General features: G+C 42.9%; 1 protein-coding gene across 3 annotated transcripts in view; it reads right to left on the bottom strand.

Annotated features, from left to right (window-relative positions):
* Positions 1-20,355, bottom strand: part of CB5LP (cytochrome B5-like protein) — a 70,415-nt gene extending 50,060 nt beyond the window's left edge. Inside the window, exons 1-2 of one of the 3 annotated variants that reach the window (XR_015692906.1) lie at positions 20,060-20,355; positions 19,755-19,792 (exon numbers count right to left, since the gene is read on the bottom strand). Coding sequence is in view for 2 of the 3 variants with exons in the window: in XM_087691357.1 (XP_087547483.1) it covers positions 19,755-19,792; positions 20,060-20,156 (135 nt within the window). In the remaining variant the exon portion in view is untranslated. The remainder of the gene's footprint in view (positions 1-19,754; positions 19,793-20,059) is intronic. The other 2 variants (XM_087691357.1, XM_087691356.1) reach the window with 2 other exon arrangements.
* Positions 20,356-22,727: the final 2,372 nt, after the last annotated feature.

Below are 22,727 nucleotides of genomic sequence, written 5' to 3'. Positions count from 1 at the left end.
ATATGGAAAAAGTTAATGGATACTTATGAAAATACAACTCTAGTGAATCAAGTGTATCTCATGCGCAAGCTTTTGAACATGGAGTTGAATGACTCTAAGCCAGCATCTGAGCATTTGATTGCTTCTTTGGAGTCAATTTTGCAGGACTCTAGTTTGCAGCCCTTCAATGTTAAATTGAAGGCTATTTTCTTGTTGATAACTTTGCCTGATAGCTAGGAGTCTTTGGTTGTTTCACTTAGCAACAATCCTCCTTTAACCTTTGATGGTGTTAGGGACTCTATTCTCAATGAGGAGATCAAAAGAAATTCCAGTGGAGAAAGCAGTGGTTCACCTATCATCTTAGAGGCAAGTCAAAGAAGAGGGGTAATACACGAAATAAAGGCAAAAGTAGGAGTAAAAGCAAGGGCAAACAGAGGGATGTTACTTGCTATTGTGAAGAAATACCCTAACACAAAAACACAAATAACACCGTACGACAAAGCACAAACTCATAGAATAACACAATTAGGGATAGGGTAACTCAAAGACAATGAACACAGACAATGAATGAAATGATATGACTATTGAATATACAATGCTCATGCAACAAACACACTATGTAGTGAATAAAGACTATACCTCGAACTCCTATATCTCAAGGATCAGGGCAGGGATAATGAGCTAAAGAGAGTGTCATACTCTGAACAGATTCCAAATCGCAGCAAGGCAACCTCTGAATGTCAAACACCAACAAACGCAACCAAGGAAGGTTGAATTTGATGCAAACGGCAGTGTAGGAGAGAGAAAGACTAAAAACGCAAGTGAGGAGAAAGAAAGACTAAAAACACTGGCTGCAAGAGAGAGAAAACAACAAACGTAAGCTAAAAGAGAGAGAAAGACTAGAATTGTAGGAAAAACTAGCATCAACAGTCAACATACTGAAACCAGCTCTGTACAATGTGTGGTAGGCTGGAAATAGGCGTCAGACTGTTATAGATAGCAATGGCTAACTTGGACAACGATGTCATCCGCGTCCCGGTTGTGGGCAGCAAGTTCAAATACTTTAAGTCTGCAAGCTGAAATACTTGAAATCTGCAAAAACGAGATTAAGGCTGAATTGAGGACAACATACCTATTTATAGAAAGTTTGGGCCCTCCCAAGTGGGTTTGTGCTTATGGGATACAATCACTCTCTAGAAATGCATTTCTTTTTAAATAAACAAGATTTCTTCCTTAATTAAGTATGTTTTGGGGATGTTTAAGTGAAGCTAATGCATTTCTAGCTCGACACCTCCTCTCAAGCCCAACAATGGTGCCGCAAGAAGTAGGCCAACCAAGCCCTTTTTTTTTCTTTATCTTTTACCCCAAGCCATCCCACCCCAAAGCAGCCAGAGCATTAGACAAAGGGTGTGCATCAGCTGCCCAGTAGCCTACTAAGACTACAAAGGTGATGGTTATTTTACCAAGGGAGCCCAAGTGATCACCCCATCGGACAAAGAGTGTATATCAGCTCTCCAAGTGGCCTATCAAGTCCTGCAAAGGCAGATGGAATTAACGATAGACTTTTTTTTTTTAAGGGCTTTGTAGTTTTTATAGATTTAACATTAAGTGAGGGATTCAAATAAAGGTTCATCCTATTGAGAATCCGTGCCCCAAACGGAGAGTAATAAGGAATGGTCATACCCAAGACCTTTACAAAACCACCATACTATCCCTACTAGTACTAGGTGTCGGTGAAGAAGAAAAATGGCTAAGGTATAGGTGACACAAATATACCAAAGATATGAAGCAAGCAAGACAAACAAAGCAAGCAAGCAAGCTAGAGAGAACTACCTTGAAAACTGTCATGTGCAATGCCACGAATATGGTGGATCCAAAGTCGACCACTCCAAAAGACCGAATAGGGATAAATGCGCATAGATACCTGTTTACATAAACAGAATGCCAATGCATGGGAAAATGCAAAGGGAGATGCAAGATATCATCCTCGCACAAAATGCAATGCAACAGTGCCACTTGGACAATCCCCGCAGGAGAATTGTTCACTTGCCCAAGTGCCTTTTACAATCATGTCATCTTGATAGTGCGGATAAAGTTACAAATGTCCATAAGTACAATACAAAGAATAAATGAATGAATGAATGAATATCTAAAATCTGTAAGCATCATCATTGTTACTATTAAGAGAAGTAACCGCTCCCTCTCAAACTGGAAGGGAAAGCAAGAGGCAAGCACCCTCTCCCCGTCAATCTGAAAAAGTAGAGGAGGGTGTAGCCAAGCCGATCCTAGGTAGAAGGTACGGAAGAATTGGCCGGTTGATTGTTTTGGTCAAAATGTCTGCAAAATTGTCTGATGAAGGCACAAATTCTAGGCGGATAGTGCCTAGCTCAACCTGCTCTCTGGAAAATTGCAAGTGGACTCCCACATGCTGCATCCATGGTGTGATGATTAGATTGCCGCAAAGGCAATGGCACTCTTGTTGTCACAGTAGACAACGGTGGGAGAGTCACAAGCCTCAAGTAGATAGCCTTGATGGTGCCATTGAAGAGAGCCCTATACTCGGCCTTGGCCGTGGAAGCCGCCACCGTCTCTTGCTTACGACGGGACCAAGAAATGGGAGCCGTGCCCAAGGTGAAGAGGTAGCTGTCATGGGAATATCTGGTGTCAGAATCTCCTACCCAATCAGAATTAGTGTACCCCTGTAAACACAAACCAAAACCATAATGCCATAGGAATAAGTACGCCGTAATTAATGCAACACATGAAGACATGCAATCCAATGTGACATCCTAGGTGCTATGAAATACTGACTGAGAATGCTCACCGAGTAAGCTAAGTTTGTCCTAATATGAATTAATCAAAGAAGTTTTTTTACAACAGATCTATAGGTATGCGCATCAAAGTGCTGACCTAGGGTATTCTTCGACAAGTGGAGAGTGGGACAAGTTCGCTACGGATTTGGGGGTTGTATTCCACAAGCTGAAGTGCGTATTTCTATTGTGACAAAAAAATACAACCCCCAAATCAAACTACCTCCATCCCCAAGAAGTAGGATAACAAATTGAGGTCTGCCATCTCAAATGTAGCACTACACTTTGCCTTGATTTACGCTATGGCAGCAGAATCTGAGCCTGTGATGAGTAAGTCATCAACATACGACAGGATGTAGCTGACCCTCTCTGCAGTAGATCGAACATATAAGTTTAGATCATAAGGGTAGAATGGTATCCCTGAGTCCGTAAGAACTCATCCATCCTATGAAACCAATACCATGGTGCTTGCTTCCGCCCATAAAGAGTTTTCTGCACAAGTGGAATTCCTTATCCCTCTCGTTCGCAGAAGGAAGTCCTGGTGGCTGCTCCACATAGACTTCCTCCTCCTAATAACCATTCAGAAAGGCACTCTTGACATCCATTTGATGTATCAGCCAACCGTGGTGAGCAACTAGCGCGAGTAATAACCAAAAAGATGTCAACCACGCAATAGGAGCGAAGGTCTCTTCATAATCAATACCATGCGTCTATCGAAACCCTTGTTGGGTGTAAAGGCTCTTTACGCTCTTCCGTGTATCTCCTATGTATATATCACTTCACATGCGTGAACTCACCCTAGCAGGTGTAAGTGTATTGTACCCTAAGTATAAACAATCTTTTATTCTTTGTGTGTATCACATTGGTACACACCTATCCGTCGACTCACTCTCTCACACATTGTTCAGTACTATAGAGCATCTCGATTAATGTGCATGTTCTCTCTCTGCTTCCGCTTCCACTCGTCAAACTGGTATCAGAGTTGTTGGTTACAGCATTCGCTCATGGGTCGCGACACAGAATTCAACCAACGGACAACATTCGACAAGTGCATTAGGTCGAGCTGAAGTGAGGAGCTGAGCAGAAGCAACCAACACAGATCGCACACGCAACTAGCGACACTAGTATCGACTAGCCAGACCTGTGTTCATAAGACTAGCTGGCAACGATCAGCACATGAGACGAGTAGACTGTTGGCAGAGTCCAGCGGGACCGACAAGCCCAGGCATCAAATGCATAGGCGTGATGGGCCAACAGTGGCAAGTGACAATCGGGCGTGACAGGCCCGATTGGAGTCACCCGACGCGAGGGCTGCATGGACTGAGGACGCAGGGGCTGCATGGACTGACGTCCATCAAACACGCAGGTCAATGGTCCCTTTTCCTTTGAAAATTCAGAAATTTTCAGTCCATTTTATTTCCCCTCTTCCGAGTGTTTGCGCAAGCAAGCACAGAACACAAGTTTCAATGATTACTGATCCACAAATTGTAGACATTGAGTGCAGGGGTCTCAAAAATTTTGGAGATTTTCAGATGCAAGTGAAATTTTTGCTTGCTTGAGCCAATTTCTTGGAAATTGTGCGCCCTCGAAATTTGGGGCTTTTGCAAAATTCGTCAAATTTCTGCAATATTCACCTGTACTTGATGCTCAAAAAGATGTATTGATGCAATTGGAGCACATTCATTGCAAAAATTTTGGGGCTTTTCACAGTAGTGATATATTTTGAGTCGATTTGAGGCTGGACAATGAAATTTGCAGCAGATTCACTACTAAGTGGGAGTCTTTTGAGTTCTGGATGCTTCAAATGTTGAAAAAGGGTAGTTTCTCTTGGCACATGTATTGCTGAATACTCACTATGCAGTATACATTGTCCAGCGAAGCCAAATCCGAACCACTTGTCAGTGGCAAAACAGACCCAACCTTGAGCATGGATCTTCACCCAGGAGTTGTTTCCTACACAAATCCGCCCGGTTGTAGGGGCTCGAGTACGGAAGATGTCCTCTATAGTAGTCATGTGAGGTGTAGCTCCACTATCCACATTCCAAACAAGTGCTAATATGCTCGGCTATGACGAGTGGGCCTCTGTGGTAACCTTGTTGAGAGGCAACACACAGATGTGGACAAGACTCGCATTGTATATCTCTACGGAGACGATGTGGACCTCTGTGCACCAATCAAACAAGCCCTCTGGAGTTAAGAACATTGTCGATTGAGATGGTTGACCAGTGCCAGTGTGGGTCTAACCTTTCTATTGCCCCTTGTCATCACCTTGCCTCCCCTTAGGGGGAGGCCCGACTAAGGAGTGAGGGGCCTGTGACTTGGGTTTTGATGTTGTGCCTCCTGCCTTTGATCGACACTCGTTGTCAAAATAGCCAACCTTTTGACAATGTTGACAATACCTAGTCTTCTTAGATACATTTTGACACCCGAGTTTGAGTTGAGACTGGGAGTTTCCTTGTGATTCCCCTACTTGTTTTTTATTTTGATTTTGACTATGTTTACCCTTCCCTTACTACCCCTTCTGAGAATGAGCAACAAGAGCCCCCTCTGAGGGATTATTCGTATGAAACTAATCGAACAGCCGTACATAATGCAATAGTTGGCATTCAAAATGATAGAATATAGGTAAATTGGATAGAGAAACCACTTACTGCACAAAATTGAAGTATTTACCCGACAATTTGTTAAGAAACAATGTGACCTGAGCAGCAGAGGACTTAGGAGTCCCTATAGTGGACAATTCGACAAGGAGATGCTAATACTCAACCAACTTGACTTTCAAGTCATCCCGGTTAGAGATTTTGAATTTTTGAAGCTCATGGTCAAGATTTATTCGATGGGTCCTATCCTGAGCCGCATAGAGGTCAGTCAAGTGTGCCCATCGCTTTGCCGCCAAGTCAAAATACTAAAGCTGAGAATAAAACTCAGGCAATAAGTCCCATATCAGCTCGACAATAGCGGAGGCATTTCTAGCCTTCCATGAGCGGACAACCTCATATGGAACAAGAGCGGCATCGGATTGGGGTTCCAACCCCTGCATAACATCCCACAAGTTCTATGAGTCAAGGACATATCTCACCAAGTTCGACCAAGTTGTAAAGTTTGACCCGTCAAAATGAGTCTTGTCATTGAATGCATGCTTGGCGAAAGATGAAGTAAAACCATGAGGTGTCAAGAATGTGGGGTAAGATGGATATGGAGGATAAGATGATGGTGATGGTGGTGGTGGTGGTGGTGGTGGAGGTGTCTGATAAAAAGGAGGGAAAAGAGCTAAGTAGACAAAAATAGACTATGAGTGTTCAATGAGTGCCGATTGATGCGGAGGCACTGGAACATGAATGTTTCCATGAGGTGCCAATGGAGGTGAAGGCACTAGGACACATAAGCCATGTCCAAATGTCAGTTGGGACACAACATGATGACCAAAGGGTCCACTAGGTAATCCCATGGAGCCAAACTAACCAATTCATCCACACTCCGGAGAGACTTGGGGGAATAACAAAGCTGCAATGATCTCAAAAGTGTGTGAGAAAAAGATGAAACATCACCCAACTAAGGAAGAGATGAGGTCCTAACGGTTGTGCCTAAGTTTAAAGAACCCTTCGATGTGGTGGATAAAAACACATGTGATCCTACATAAGAGGCAACATACGGTGCACTTAATGGAGACTGAAAGGATGTGGCAACGGAATAAAAGGGTGGAATGGAAGGGAGATTAAATGGATTTATGATAGATATAGATGTGGAAAATAATGTGGCTTTCTTTTGTCCATTAAATGGATTAAATTGAAATAATGATGATGAAGATACACCTACTTCATTTTAACCTTTGAAAACAAAATTGTTTGAAGGAAAAGAAGAGGAAGGAGTACTCATATTTTCTTGTTTCAATAGCTTCCCTAGTCTAGAAATATTTATCTTCCTCATTACTCATATGGATCAACATCAAGGGAGACTCTAATATGAGATCCTACTCCAATAATACCTTGCACAAGTACAAGGTCTGCCTTGTATGACCAAGAGCTATTTCCAATTAAAGAGCATCTACTCTCTTGGAATCTTACATGGTCTACAAATACCAATGACGTAATGGGTCTCACAGAGGGGGCTTGAGCGCTAAAGAATATGCGGGAAGGTCAGGAGCGGGTAGTAGACTTGACTCAGAAGGCATTATCTCCGATGATGTATCTTTGAGGAACCGGCTCAGAGTCTAGTATAGAAAACTACTTGATGTCCCTCTCATCAAAAATGACATCTCTTCGTACAATCACCTTATTTGTTCGAGGATCAAACAAACGATTTGGCTTTCATCTCACAGGAATATCCTATAAAAATAAGGAGATCAACTTGTGGAGTGAGGTTTCCTATCTTATCATCAAGAATATTCATGTACACACAACACTCAAAGACTCTAGAGTGGGAAACTATAGGCCAAGAGCCAAAGAATATCTAATACATGGTCATCTAAGAGACCACCCCAATAGATCACCAAGTTGAGGATGTACACCGAAGAGTTAACAACCTCAACCCAAAGGCATTCAAGGAGCTTTGTTATACGAATAGCATAGAGTGTGGCATGTTCATGATTGTTCAGTTTCTACGCTCTACGACTCCATTCTAAGAAGGGGAGTTAATAGAGGTGAGCTAGAGAGAGATGCCATGCTCCTGTAGAAACTCGGTAAGCTGACGAGAGAGAAACTCACCACCACTGTCACTTCTCATACAATCTACACGACAACCAATCTAGTTATGAACCAACTACACCTATAGAGAAAAATAGATAAATGTGTCAAATTTATGCTTTAAGAAGTACATCATATGTACTTAGAGAAATCATCCACTATCAAAAAGAAGTACAGCATGTTGTTCAAGGCAACAGTGGAGGTCGGTACGCAAAGATCAACATGGATCAATCTCAGGGGCGCCTCAACTCTATGCATGGACTACTGAGGGAATGGAGTAAGGTGTTGTTTCCCTATAGCTAATAGCCTTTACAGACATCTTCAGATAGTGTCAAGCGTGGAAGGCCCTAAACCATCTGTTGATGAGACAACTCATAAAGAGAGTTCTTTTCAGATGCCCCAAGCAAAAGTGCAAAAGATGCTCGTAGGCTCCTATGTGGTGGCTAAAGCCTAGAAGCGGTGGATCTCTGAGCCCTCAACTATTGGCTCAAATAGAAGCTAGGTCATCATGTAGAGACCACTAGGTTGTGCCTCACCGCAAGCAATCAATAAACAAGTCTAAGAGCCAAGGACCGGACCCTAGTCAATAGTAAAACTCACAAAACTGAAAGCTTGAATCTTGACCAAGGAGTTATTCCCAACCAAAACACACCCGACTATAGGTGCTCAGGTGAGAAAAATGTCCTAGATGGGGATCTTGTGATTTGTGCCTTCACTATCCTCAATCCAAAAGAGAGAACTGCTAGGCTGCGAAGAGTGGGCCTCTGCAGTCACCTCATCGAGATATAACTCGCAAATGTAGACAAAGCTTACATCCTTGGATGTCTCTAAAGAGACTAGATATGCCTCTACAGACCAATCAAATAAGCCCTTTGGCATTGAGAACGATGTTGATTGTGATGGCTAACTTGTGGCAGTTTAGGTCTGAACACACCACTATCCCTAATTTCGATTGCTACCATCTTGTCTCCCTTGCTAGGGGTTGCCCAACTAAGGGGCAAGGATCTGATTGTTGGGTTTTGGCTATGTGCCTTTTACCTTTAATCAATACTCGTCATCATAACAGCCAATCTTTTCACAATGTTGACAGTACCTATTCTTCTTAGATACATTCTGCCACCCATGTTTAAGAGAAGACTAGGAGATTCCATGTAACTCACTAGCTTGATTTTGATTTTTTCCAAATTCTAATTTTGATTTTGGTTTTCTTTGCCCTTCCCTTGCTAGTTCTTCTAAGAAGATGTAATGAGAATCCCCTCTAAAGAAGAACTACGAAATTGATCAAACAATTGAGTGTAACGCAGTACTTGACACTCAAAGTCATAGAAAGTCGGCATGGTAGGCTATGAGATCACATGCTACACAAAATGGAAGCATTTCTTCAATAGCTTGTTTAGAAACAACATGACCTAATCATCACAGGACTTAGGAGCCCGATGGTAAAGAATTCAACAAGTCGTTGATACTCAACCAACTTAACCTTAAGGTTATCCCGATCAAAAATCGTGAAGTTTTGAAGTTCATGGTCAAGTGTGATACAGGAAGTCCTATCCCAAGCCGCATAGCAATTGGACAAATGTGCACATCACTCAAATGCTAGGTCAAAGTGTTGTAACTAGGAGTGAAACTCAGGGAGAGGACCTTGCATCAACTCGACTATGGCAAAGATATTACTAGCCTTCCATGAGCGGACAATCTCATATGGAACAAGAGCGGAATCGGGTTGGGGTTCCAACCCCTAAACAAGGTTCCATAGGTTCTAAGAGTTAAAAACATATCTCATCAAATTTGACCAAATGGGGTAATTAGACCCGTTGAAACGAGTCTTGTCAAAAAAAAGCATGCTTGGCAAATGAGGAAGATGAACCATTGTGGGTATACATATGGTGCCAATGATAAGACATTGGAACATAAGTGTTTCCATAACGTGTCGATGGAGGTGAAGGCACTAGAAGACAGAAGCCCTATCCAAATATCACCCTCGAGCACAACAGAATGACCAAACAATGAACACAATGAATAATGAAATGAATGAATTTGAATAGCATACAATGCTCAATGCAACAAATGTCAAGATATGCAACAGTGCAGAGAGACAGTAGGGTTTGCAAGGAGAAACACAGTGTGTATATGGCAAACACTGAGAGAGAAGAGAAACTCAAAAACACAAGAACATGGTTATGCTGCACTAAATCATGCTATGAGAAAAAAAGCTAATACAGTGCAGCCGAAGCTCAAAAGATAACTACACTCTCCTATTTGAATCAAGCGGCAACACCTGTGGGAAATCTACACACTGAAGGGAGCGAAATGCAATCCTCCAAGAAATGGGATACCAAAGTAATCACTAGAAGGTGAAGAATAACTGTCAAGGGAGTGAACCTCAATCCTCTAATGCCGTCGAGATGAGAAAGATGATTACCAACTATCGAGGAAATGAGGTGCAATCCTCAGATTGCTAGGAAGATGGCTTGGGCAACAAATGCAAATCCCAAAAGCCAGAAGGTTGCAAATGTAAATTGTAGGAGTCTCCACATAATGACGCATGTGTGAAGGAAGGTCGCCAAAGTGATAGGAGCTACCAAACACAAGGTGTTGAATGATGCTGGATGGGAGGAAACTGACGCTTGATACCCTTGATCAGCAAATGCAAGGTATCATGTGCTACCAAGCAACTGTGAATGACACCAAACTAAGGTAAGCACTCTAAATGATAAACAAAAGGTCTAGGAGATGACGCCAAGTATAGGATGATGACACCAACACATTGTACTCACAAGCACTTTCTCAAAGTTGAGGTATGTGTGTTTTATGGTCTTATGTGGTATTTTTTGCTCCCAACTTGTCTTTTCACATTGGCATTACCCTTACAAGCCTACCAATTTATCATAGCCAAAACTTGGATCATTCGGTACTCCTTACCTTGGTTGCCCTTCCTTGATGGAGCTTCACACTCTAGACCAGTAAGGAAGCTTTTCCTCTCGAGGCTAAGTTCTTGCCTTACTTGAGGTAGCTTGGAGGCCACTCATTTCACACATTTTCAAGTGGACATGCATCTCACTCTTCTTCTTTGATGCTTCTCCTTTCCCCCGTCGACATCGACATATTGGGGAAAAAGTTCCGCATTTGCTGCACTTTGACATGGTACCAAAGCCGTATAGAAGGGCTGATTGATCGTGGGCAGACCTAATCGGGAGGATTCTTCATGACAAAAGTTTGAGTTTTCAGCCTTTGGAGGCTGCAATGAACAAGTTATGCGTGGAGAAGAAGCGAAGTTGCTGTATTTGCAGGTCCTTACTGTTCATGAAGGAAGAAAGGCTGTGTTTTCAACATTTTGCTGTAAATTTCAGCGGGTGAAACTCTTTAAGGACAAGCAAAGGAAGCCCTAGAAGGCACTAGCACCATGCGCAAAGTCAAGGGGGCTGCTTATTTCTTTATGCCAGTCATTCCATATACAATGTCAACCGAAATCAATGCGGAGTTTCGGCTATTATGGACCATAAGGGCCCCATGTTGCCGGCTCTTCCTTCAAATCAAAAGCTTGATGGAGAGAATTACTACATATGGTATGTAATGATGCTTGCTGTTTTGGAGTCTTATGATTTGCCAAAGCTCGTGACCAAGGCTATAGACCGTCCTACGGCTCGTGATGCCTCCAAGCTTTCTACTGATGAGAAAGCCGAGTTGATGAAGGTTCTGTCACATTGGAACAAATTGAATATCCGCATCCCTTATTTCCTCTCTCTCTTGTGCACTCCAACCCATCGTTGCTCACATTGAGCACTTGATCATGGCTCACAAGATATGGCGGCAACTTGATTAAATGTACAATCAAATGATCGTGATGAGCGAGTGTCTTTGGAGATTAAGATGAGGACTTTGAGTCCTAACGAGTCTTCTTCTATGTGAGAGAATGTCAATAAGCTTCAACAATTGCATCTACAGGTCTAGAGCACAGGGAAGGCAATTACCTCAAAGGACACGGCAATAACTCTTCTTTCTCAGTTACCGCCCCAATTCAATGCATTCTACTCTGCCTTGATTGCTTCAAGGCGGACAGAGATCCTTAAGTGGGAGGAGTTGGTTCTTATGGTCTTGGACCAAGAGGAACAACTCAAAGGTCAAAACGCTCCCAAGTTGAAGGCTTTGATCGAGCAGTCTTTCCAACAAAAGGGAAAGAATAACAACAACAACAAGGATGAGAAGTCCAAACAGGACAAAGCCAAGGAGTCTACTTGTCACAGATGTGGCAAGATAGGTAATTGGAAGAAAGATTGCCCTGACAAGGACAAGAAGAACACGAAGAAGGAGACGACTATAAAGGACTCGGGGGCAATGGCTGCTCCTTCACGGCTGCCTTCCTCCATTTGGAGGCAGTAGAGGATATTCCTCCAGTGACCACTGATGCAACAATGATGGCCTCATAGTCTCATGCCTGGGTTGTGGACAATGGCCCTTTCCGCCACATAACTCCTTCACTGGGCTCAATGCATGGGCAGATCCTTATAGGTGACAATTCTTCAATTCCCATCAAAGGCAAGGTGTAACATGCCCGCTCCTCAAATCACGGGACACGTCTTAGCAGTCTGTCGAGAGATATATCTAGAAGACGCTGCCCAGCACTCCCAAGGAATGACACGCGGTTTGCCAACTAGGGTCTCTCGAGTCTGCCCCGCAACGGAACTAATCCGGCCGTTCCCACTAGGATCGACCTAAAGTCCAGATTCCTAGTCAACATTGTCTAAGGTCATAGACCGACTTTTTCCTAACATCTCCTTTGAGAAAAGCTCTCGGCTAACCGAGACCACCCTTCCGTAAGATAGACCCATTGGTCACATCCACCACGCTTCCCTCAAGGGTTGTTTTAGTTATCTAATTACCTACCACGTTATGCTTGACACATAAAAGCAGCTTCCTTAATTAACCCGTTAGTCACAGGTTCCTTTACGTAATTTAGGCCACAGACACGAAGACAGGTTAAAACAAGATCAAACACTTCCTTAACTTATCTTCGGATTAATGTATGTCTCCTGTCCATACAGGAGAATTAAGTGCTCCTTTCTGCCTCCGCAGAAAAATCCTTCCTTCTTCCGGTGATAAAACCCAAAGGTTTATCCTTCCAAGATTCTGCCTTGTAACTAGTATCAAGGCCTCGAGATCCCATCCGGAGTTACGTAGAACACTTGTGTAGGGCCCGAAGGCATTGGGATTTACGGCCAGAGCCCCCACTGGCACCCAAGCGTCCTCCTACGCCAAGTGATTTCCAGGGAGAGACCTCTCGCAGCGAGTTCGGTTCACATTCCCGGCGCGGATTCATAACCTCCTTAGTTAGGGTTTGGCGGCTCGCGGGGGATAGCTAGCGCCATCCTTCCTTAATTATCCCTTTAGGAAATCAACCATAGCTGAAGCAACCAACATAATAACAATTGCTAGGGAAAACATCCCTTTCGTTTCCATGGCAATCAGTCATCTCAGACCCGGCCATGAATTCATCAAATACTACCACATTAACAAATTGTTGAATGCACAACCTCTTGCTTCAAGGCATCGCAATCCCATTGCATGCACAATCAGAATTTTAACTGGATGTATCAAAACACTTGCTTAAGGGATTTACAACCTTTTCAAACCGCCAAGCATAACTTGGGTCAACAATCCAATTAGGGTTAGGTCACCAGCTTCAACTAAGCTAGGAGCGTATCCATTTGCGATAATCCACAGCAAGATCGATAAAACAATTCGCAGGTAATTATACTTATTCCTAATGCCCCGGATCACATGTGACTTGCGTCTATGAAAGTCTAGGGTTTTGTCTAACGATGCAAGTGTATTTCATGAACAGAATTAACATTTCATGTGTTCCTTTTAACCATGATTGCGAAACGTGAATTCCAAATTACTATTCATGCACTGAACTGGTTAAAAAGCTATCATTTTATGTGAAGTAAGGTAATAACCCCATCATTTTATGTGAGTAAAAGCTATCATTTCATGTGATATAAGGCGATAACCTTATCATTTTATGTGAATTTCAAACTCTTCCGTTCGCACATGCAACTTAGTTCTTAGAGTAAACGAAACCCTAAGACTCGTTCTGGTTCCATGCACAAACCATTTCATCTCTTCCACCAGTAATATTACTTAATTAATTTTAAGGCTTAGAACCAGGGCTTGATTCGTGTGTGCTACGTTGGTCGTTCCGCTCGTCCCTCCAGCATTACCAGTGGTTTGGGCGCCTATGCTTCCCGCGACTTTCTTCTTGGGAGCCATTCGCCTTGCGGAGATTGGGCAGTCCGGACCTTAACGGCTTCGGTTTGACATGATCGGTTGGGAAAACCACCGGATGTGGTTCGTTGCCAGGAGAGTGGTTTGGGTGACTCGTAGCAGTTACCCCCTTTTCTCTCTCTTCTTTTCTTCCTCTCCTCCTTTCTCTCTCTCTCTTTTCTTCTTCTTCGCTTTTCTTACTCTCCTACTCTCTCTCCTCTTCTTCCCCTTCTCCCACTTCTTTCTCTTGCTCCTTCCTCTTTTCCTTCTTCTACTACCTCTCTCCTCTCTCCCTCTACCTCTTTTTCTTCTTCCCCTACCTCTCTCCTTTCCCTTCTTCTTCTCCTCTCCTCCTTCTCTCCCTCCTCTTCCTCTTCCTCTTTCTCTACCTCTCTCCTACTCTCCCTCTACTTCCCTCTTCTCACTCCTTTTCCTCTCTTCCCTCTTCTCTCCTCTCCTTTTCTCTTCTCCTTCTTTTCTTCTCCTTCTCTTCTTCTCTCCCTCTTCTCTCTCTTCCCTCTTCTTCTCCTTCTTTTACTCCTCTCTTCTCTCTCTTCTTTCCCTCTTCTCTCTCTTCTCTCTTCTCTCTTCTCTCTTCTCTCCCTCTTCTTCTCCTTCTTTTACTCCTCTTCTCTCTTCTTTCCCTCTTCTCTCTCTTTCCTCTTTTCAAGGTGGTTTGCAACTAATTTCAGATGGGCAAGATGGAACCCACACATCAAAGGTACTCTATGTATTGGGTCTAGGATATTATCTCCTTTCAGTGCACAAGATCTATGCTCTTGGTTTGACAATCCGATTCGATAAGGACTCCTTGAGAGTTCTTGATGGTGTTTCTCAACAGGTGTGCAGAACAGGAGGAGAATGGCATCTACAAGATGCGGTCTTCTTTTGTCTTTTCTTCTCTTCTTCTTTCTTCACAAACTTAGACCAAGATTTGGCACGCTCGATTTGGCCACCTCAACTACAAGTACTTTTCAGCTTGTGGTTAGCTGGTACGTAGACTGCCAGAGATTGGGGTGAGCCATCCACCATGTGTATCTTGTATTTATGGCAAGCAACATAGGAATGGTATTCCCAACAAGGCTTCATGATGGTCTAAGGAGCCTTTGGAGCTTGTTTCGACGGACTTATGTGAACCCATGAGAACGGAGTCCCTCAAGGGGAATTTGTATTTTATGCTAATTGTTGATGATTTTGGCAGGATGGCATGGGCATATTTCTTGGCCTTGAAGTCCGAAGCATTCTCACATTTTAAGAATTGGTTGATCTTTGAAGAAAACGAGTCTCGCTTCCAAGAAGAGAGACGAGTTTGATCTAGCTTCCAAGAGGGTCTTTGTGGGATAAACCTCGCAATCCCACGGATACATGCTTTATGATCTCGCTTCCCGCGAGGGGGACACGAATCACAATGTTCAGTTTGTGGAGTTTCCAACCGCAGAGGGCGATGTTGAGCCTCACATTCTTGGAGATCCAGGTATCAGTTGGGCACCTGCTCCAATGCCTTCGGAGCCTTTGCCTATTGAGGCTCCATCCTTAGTGGAGGAGGATATTGCTTTACCACCGTATTCACCCATTGAGACGGGACTAGTGGATATTCCAAAGGCTTCAACAAATGGAGAGCGGTGGAGGGAGTATAGGCCTCCTCCTCGTTGGGCTTGAGACACACTCCATGATTCAGGGATTGAGGGAGTCCTTAAGGAGTTGCAGCCACAAGATGGTCTATGGTGGTCTCAAAGGAACCATGCACATCCCACCGAGCTTGTTTCTACTAACTATCGTTTGATGACCCGTGCCATGCAAGATAGGGAACCTGCCTCTGTGAAGGAGACTTAGTCACAACATTGGAAGAAGGCTACGGAGCAAGAGTTGGATGCTATTGGGCGGAATGGAACTTAGGATCTTGTATCTAGGCCCATTCATAGGCAGGTGATTGGGGTAAGATGGATCTTCAAGACCAAATATCACAGTGATGGTACTTTGGATAAGCACAAGGCACGACTCATTACAAAGGACTTCACACAATGGCCAAGGGTGGATTTCCATGACACGTTTGCACCTACACCTCGGATGGCTACCATTAGGGCCTTTCTTGCCTTAGCCAGCCATAGGAGATGGCCGGTTTATCACCTTGATGTGAAATCTGCCTTCCTGAATGGTGATTTGAAGGAGGAGATCTATGTTGAGCAACTTGCCGACTTTTCCTCGTTAGATGGACAAGTTTACAGGTTGAAAAAGGCCCTTTACAGCCTCAAATAGGCTCTACGTGCGGGTAGACTCATTCCTCCAAGGGAAGTTGGGATACCAACACTCCTCTTCCGACCCCTAGTTGTATATCCACACCTCAACTAGAGGACACAGGTTGTTCGTGCTTGATGCAGATGATCTTATTTTGATAGATGGCCATGTCCAAAAGATCAAGGAGACGAAGGAGACACTACACAAGGTGTTCGAGATGACGGATATGGACCTTCTCCATTTCTTTTTAGGCCATGAGATTTACCAAACTCCGAAGGGGATTTTCATCTCCTAGCAATGGTATGTGCAAGAGCCTTTGGCCATGTTTGAGATGGAGGAATGTAAGGCCATTTCTACTCCTATGGATCTGAACAAGAAGGCTACAATCCATGCAAATTCACCAGCGGCAAATGCTACCCGCTACAAGCAATTGATTGGGTCCTTAATTTGGCTTCTTAACATTGGTTGATTTTGTGCTTTGTTGTAGGTTTGTTGGCCAAGTTCATGAGTGAACCTAAGATGGTACATTGGTAGGCTGCTATATAGATTTTCAGTTCTCGAGGGGGACCCCCGATCTTGGTATTCATTATCCAATAGGTACTAGAGATTCTCCTTTGGTTCTTACAAGCTAGATAGATTTAGATTGGGTTGGCAATGTTGACCAACAAACGATCAACAAGAAGATATTGTTTTACTTTAGGTGCATGTGTTGTCTCATGGCGTAGCAAGAAGTGGCACATTGTTGCCCTTTCTTTCACAAAGGCGGAGTATAGAGCAGCATCTTCTACAACATGTGAGTTTGTGGCTTCGAAGGTTGCTCGAAGAGCTTAGCTACCCTCACATAGATCCTACGACCCTTCATTGCGACAATGAGAGTTGCATTGCTTTAGCACAAAACCCAGTGTTTCATGCTAAGTCGAAGCACATTGAAATACAGTACCATTTCATTTGAGAGAAGCTCTTGGATGAGACTATTGATGTGGTTTACTGCAAGACAAAGGATAATCTAGCATATTTGTTTACAAAGGTGTTTCCTCAGGCTGTTCTCCAGCAGCACTCCAAATTCTTGAGCCTCATGCCACATCTAGAATCTAAGAGGGGATGTTAGTCAAAGTCATCCCCTAAACTAGCATTCTCAAGATACAATTGGTGCACTCAATTCTCTCAGAGGGACTTATACATTTTCCCTATCAATTAGTGGGCATTTTCAGTAGTATCAATGTATAGGCACCTTATCATAGGCTAAGGCAATGCCACGTAGCGGTCAAGCATTTGATCGTTGATTATTTTATGCATTTATGGACAATCGGCCAGTTTGCTGATCAGGTCAGCCAATTTATTGCTTTCTTTTGTGCTATTTGTTGCCCACTTCCAACTTGCCCTCCATCACTTGTCTTCCAGGTGTTGGTAAGAGAGATCCGCCTCAAGGAGATACATCGACAGACCTTGTACATCAGCCCTCTTCATTTCAGCATTCATTGACTGCAGATTTCTGCGTTCTTCTCTCTTTTCTCTCATGTTCATTGTCTTTTAGTCTTGTCCATAGACTTCCACATTCGCTGCACTAACAGTATTCTCCATATTTTTCTTCTTCACAAACACCCACATGTACTCAGAATAGCTTGTTTGTTTTGTGGTATGCTGGATCTGACCATTCCTTTCATTTCCCCTTGGCCCTTGGGGCACAGATGCTTGATAGAACAAAATCTCCCCATAGAAAAACAAGGGATTCAAAGTGGCTCCATCCACCTTTGTAGGTCTTGATAGGCCGCTAGGCAGCCCGAGACTTTCTCCGATGCCTTGGTCTCTTTAGGGTAACCCTTTGGGCTCCCTTGGTAAGATAACCATCACCTTTGTAGTCTTAGTAGGTCCTTGGATAGTTGGCGTGCACCCTTGGCCCGATGCCCTAGCTGCTTTGAGTTGGGATGCTTATGGCCTAAGCTATAGTTTGCAATCCCTCCCTAGTTCTAGTCTTTGGGCCTAAGAGGGGGTATTGAACAAAAAAATGTATTATAAACTAAGTAGATTTTTATTATAGCCCTAAAACACAAATTAATCAAATTTTTATTTGATAGTGAGCAATCCTAGAGATTGTCTGTCCCATAAGCCAAAACCTTAATTTAGGAGAATCCACTCATCCTAAGACCATACTACTAGTCAAGTATATATCAACTTCTAAAGACTATAGGTTTTAATATGCATCAACTTCAAAGGCCTATAAATGGTCCTTGTTGCATTCCTATCCATTCCCAACAACGTCAAGTGTCATTTTCACATGAGCCATGCTTACCTCAATACACCACTTCCTCTATAGTTCCAAAGGCTCTTTCCATACCTGAGTGGAGACAAATCATGGAGAAGGAGCATAATTCCATAGCCTAGAATTGCATTTGGGTCTTGGTAGATAGACTTCCATATAGTTAAAATAAAGTTTAGGAGAGCATAGACAACACCTAGACTTTTGCTCCATCCCTCCTTTCTATCCTCGCAAGATAATGTGTCTAGGACCCCCCAGACTAAGTGTATCCACCATGGCCTATCCCTCCTATACCCATCTTCAATCCCCCACCCTCCCTCATCATCAGCAATATAAGATACCACTATCAACTTCAAGAGACTAAAAATGTTGCCATGATACATGTAATCACACCTCCCTCTATAATTCTAAGGTCTTTCCAAACCCAAGCGGAGACACATCATGGAGAAGGAGCTTGATTTGATAGCTTAGAATCACACTTGGATCCGGGTATATAAACTTGCACATCACCAAGTGGATCAACATCAAGGTGCACTCCAAACTGAGGTTCCACTATAATAATACCTTGCACAAGTACAAGGCGCACCTTGTGACCAAGGGCTGTTTCCAATAGGAGAGCATTGGCTATATATAGACTTGTGCTCCTACAGTTTGTATGACTACCATTCAGCTTTCTTGACTCTTGGCTCTTGCATCCCATCACCATTGGTCTATTTATCAAATGCATGTGAAGAGTGCTTAGAAGAGATTTATTTGAGCATCCAATTCTTTAAAGTATTTCTTAGGTTGTGTGTGGCGATCTTATCATTAGAAGTTCATGTCAACCATTACATGTGCACTACCTTTAAGATGACTAACTTGGGTCTTTTGAGTTAGTTAACTATAACTATTTTCTAGGCATGGAGATAACTCAGCGTAAGCATTGGATTTCCCTTTCCCAGCAGAAATACTATTTAGAGTTTATTGTGGACAACCTCATTATTACATGTTCATGCCAGCAAGGTGGATAATATCATACATCAGCTAGGAATGCCTTTGAGATGACTGAGTTGGGTCGATTACACTAGTCTCTTGGCATGGAGATAAGCATGAGCATGGGATTTTCCTTTCAAAATGTACCCAATGAATTCAAACATCAAACTTTGTGCCTGATGAGGGCTCAAGCTCGATTGATGCGACTAGGCACTAACAATTACTTGACTCTCTTCTCTACGTTGCCCAGGAGTGTATTACACAGATTCAAATTGGGCCAGCAAAACATACAGAGATCACGTGAATAATATTGTCTCGTTCCCTCCCTCATATGCTCTCCCTCTCGAGCCTTTTTTTAGAAGAAAAAGTCCTTCATGATAAAATACAAAAACATAAATGAGCTAGGTTGCTACGCAATGGTTTATGCATAGTTTTTGGGACATGCTGCAAATAAGATTTCCACCTGCTTTGGAGAGTTTGATGAGTGTGTGCAGAAGACATTTACGATCTAGATGAAAGATACACATCACTCCTTGATGAGAGGGTGTTAAGCACCTTGGCAGTAGAGTCGACAGCGACGGACTTGTTTGTGCCTGAAGGCAGATCAAATCAAACAACAAAGTAAGCCTTCTTGACATGGTCATCACGCCCCAATTGTCGCATTCCTTTTGTACAAAGAGAAAAACTTGACAATGGAGGTAGTACAGTGGATCTGCACCCCTGACCCCTGACATTGTCAGGTTCTTTCTCTCTGGGACTGGTCCTAAACCAAATTTATTAGTGAAGCTTAAAGCACTCGATTAAACCAGATCTAACCACTAAATTTCATATCAGAAAGGCAAATTGGGCATAGAGCTTACGATTGAACGTAGGCAGAATGTAGAATATGGCAATAAGGCCTGCGAGGAGGCAGGTGCCGACGACCAGCAAGAAGAGGCTGTCTGCAGCAGCTAACATGTCTGGTTCTGGATAGTATCACTGTCCCTTTCCTATCGCGTGTATTCTGGTTTTCACGAGTGCGCCCACAACCTTCAGTACCAAGGTTTTTGGAGGCCGAATTCTTGAAAAGTTTGCAGCATGCCACGCTTAGGCTAGCGTTTCTAAGTGGTGATACGATCCAATGTATTAGCGCTGGTAGGACCTGGAGTGGAGAAATGAACTTCATTTGACGATGTACTCAATTTCATTGCCACCTTCACCTCGACCATATCTCGCATAGGCCCACAAATTTTCAAATAAAATCCGGTTCCTTTTTTATTTAATGTAGCCAAAAGCTCCACTAAGTGGCTATGTTGCAATCTCCCTTCACTAGCAAAATTCATTATGGGACTATGGCTAGGCTAGGGACCCTACAAAAAGAAGCACACTTTGTAGCCAAAGGTGATTAATACAAGAATATCATCATAGTGCTAGACTGTGTACATATGCATGCACACAGAGGTAAAAGTGCTTGATGCGCAAAGAGTTGAATCAAGCTTGAATAGTGTCCAATCATAATTGGTACTTACATTTTGGTCCCCGTGCTATGGAGAGAGAGAGAGAGAGAGAGAGGAAGGACCATCTCTTACTAAGTTTTGTTATCATATCAATGTATACATCCAAAATAAAACATTATATATTAGCTTATAGGGTCTTTGCTTTTAACTCGCCTACCATCTATAATATCCATTATGAGGTTATGTTGCTGGGATATCAACTCCTCTATTGGCAACCGTTCCCTCAACACAATTGTGTTTTGTTTTAGTAAGAGGAAGAGTAACTCCGAGTACTTACAAGCAACCAAAAAGAAGGGTCTAGACAGTTAGTTAGTGTCTTGATAGAGGCTATGAAAGATGGCACTAAGTCCTAGATTAGAAGAGATATGTGGTCTCTAGGTCCTAGGCATTGATGTTAGATCTTTTCAAGAAGTTGTAGCTCCCATGCCCATCAAGGTTATAAGAACCTTTGCACCACCTCAAGTACAAGCAACATGTCACATCTGCTCTTTCATTTGCAATAGTCCTATACAATGTGAACTAGCATGGTCATTAATATGAAGGATGTTATGCCTCCATGTCGATTGGTACACATAAGCTTCCTTTGGTCTCAAAGCATATTTTTCTTGTCAAGATTTGCTATTCCTACTACAAGCTTAGACAAAGGCCTCTTTATCACTTTGATCAAACCATCTTCCAATGGCAAATGCACTTGTAGTGATAAGCCCATTGATGATGGAGATGGGTAATACTTTTGAGTGACAATGTACGAAGAAGTCAACCACTGTGGAAATATCCACCCACTTGTTCTAATCAAAACTCCTTAATGAGTACTTTGAAGTCCTCTTGCTCTACTATCTCTAGTGGGAGATTAGTTGGGTAGTGGATCAAGGTCATGGTTGTTCTATTGATTGCCTCTAGGTTAGATTGTGGTACGCTAGGATGCTCTTCACTCTACTCTTGGGATTGGTCTTCCAATGTCATGAATGAGCCCATGGGGAAAGGAAGGGGATGGTCAAATCCAATGTCATAAAACAGATTACTGTCCCAACCACCCATGAAGGGTGTCAATAACAAAGGAAAGAGGTGAAGAAGTACAAAATGTGGTAATAAGTGAGCAGCCAATGGAAATAGCTTAGGATCTACTCAAGGGTACTCTACACCATGAGATGAATAGATGAATGCGAGATGATGAGATTGCACATGCAACAAGGTGCCACTTGGATAGTATCCCTTGTGGGAACATTGTTCACTTGCTCAAGCACCCCTTTACAAAGATGATGATGGTCATGTAATGTAAGGAGTAGATACAAATAGCAAAGGGATACCAATGTCAAATACAAATGCCAAAACCAAGAGATACCAATCAAAGGTAGGAACCCCCTCTCAACCATGGATGTTGATGCTAAAGGAGGAATAAGAACCAAATGTTGGCCTTTGTGTGGTGCGAAGAAGCATGAAGTAGGATGTAGATGAAACACCCCAACTAGAGGAGCTAAGGAGAAGCTACTATTGTGATAGCATCAGGAGATGTCAAAAGATCCACCTCAAGAGGGGAAGCCTCTAAAGGAATGGTGAACTTCCCATGTCTCCAACCTAGGAAGGATCGATGCAGACTTTCATGTTAGTCCTAGATTAACATACAAAACAATACAAAAGATATAAGAATTAGCAAAACAAAGCTTCATAGTGAGATGCTTCAAAAAATAAAAGTAAAGCTAAATTAAAATAGTGACAAAGTAATGAATGTGGGAATTTGTGAATGCAACAGAAAATGAATGAAGGAAATCCTAAATCCCAAGTATCCTAGGGACAAAGTAGCCTATGGGCCTCACTCATTAGCCTAAGCAACTAAGATTGCTAGAAACATAAGATCCAAATCCTATTGTGCTAGATGCAATGGTGGATCTTAATCCTAAGTTTTAGAGAGCAAATGAAAGAGAATCGATGAAAGAGGGTAGGATGGGAGGGAAGTGTGAACCATAAATGCCAACTCTGTGCTCAAAAGAAACGAAGGATAGAGCTCTAGGTATGCTTCTAGATGTATGTTTGC

This window comes from Lygodium microphyllum, chromosome 13 (assembly GCF_053477565.2).
Source record: "Lygodium microphyllum isolate KBCC chromosome 13, Lygodium_microphyllum_v1.1.10, whole genome shotgun sequence".
NCBI classification, from domain to species: Eukaryota; Viridiplantae; Streptophyta; class Polypodiopsida; order Schizaeales; family Lygodiaceae; genus Lygodium; species Lygodium microphyllum.
Note: the sequence above shows the minus strand (reverse complement) of the source record. Positions and strands in the feature narration are given on the sequence as shown.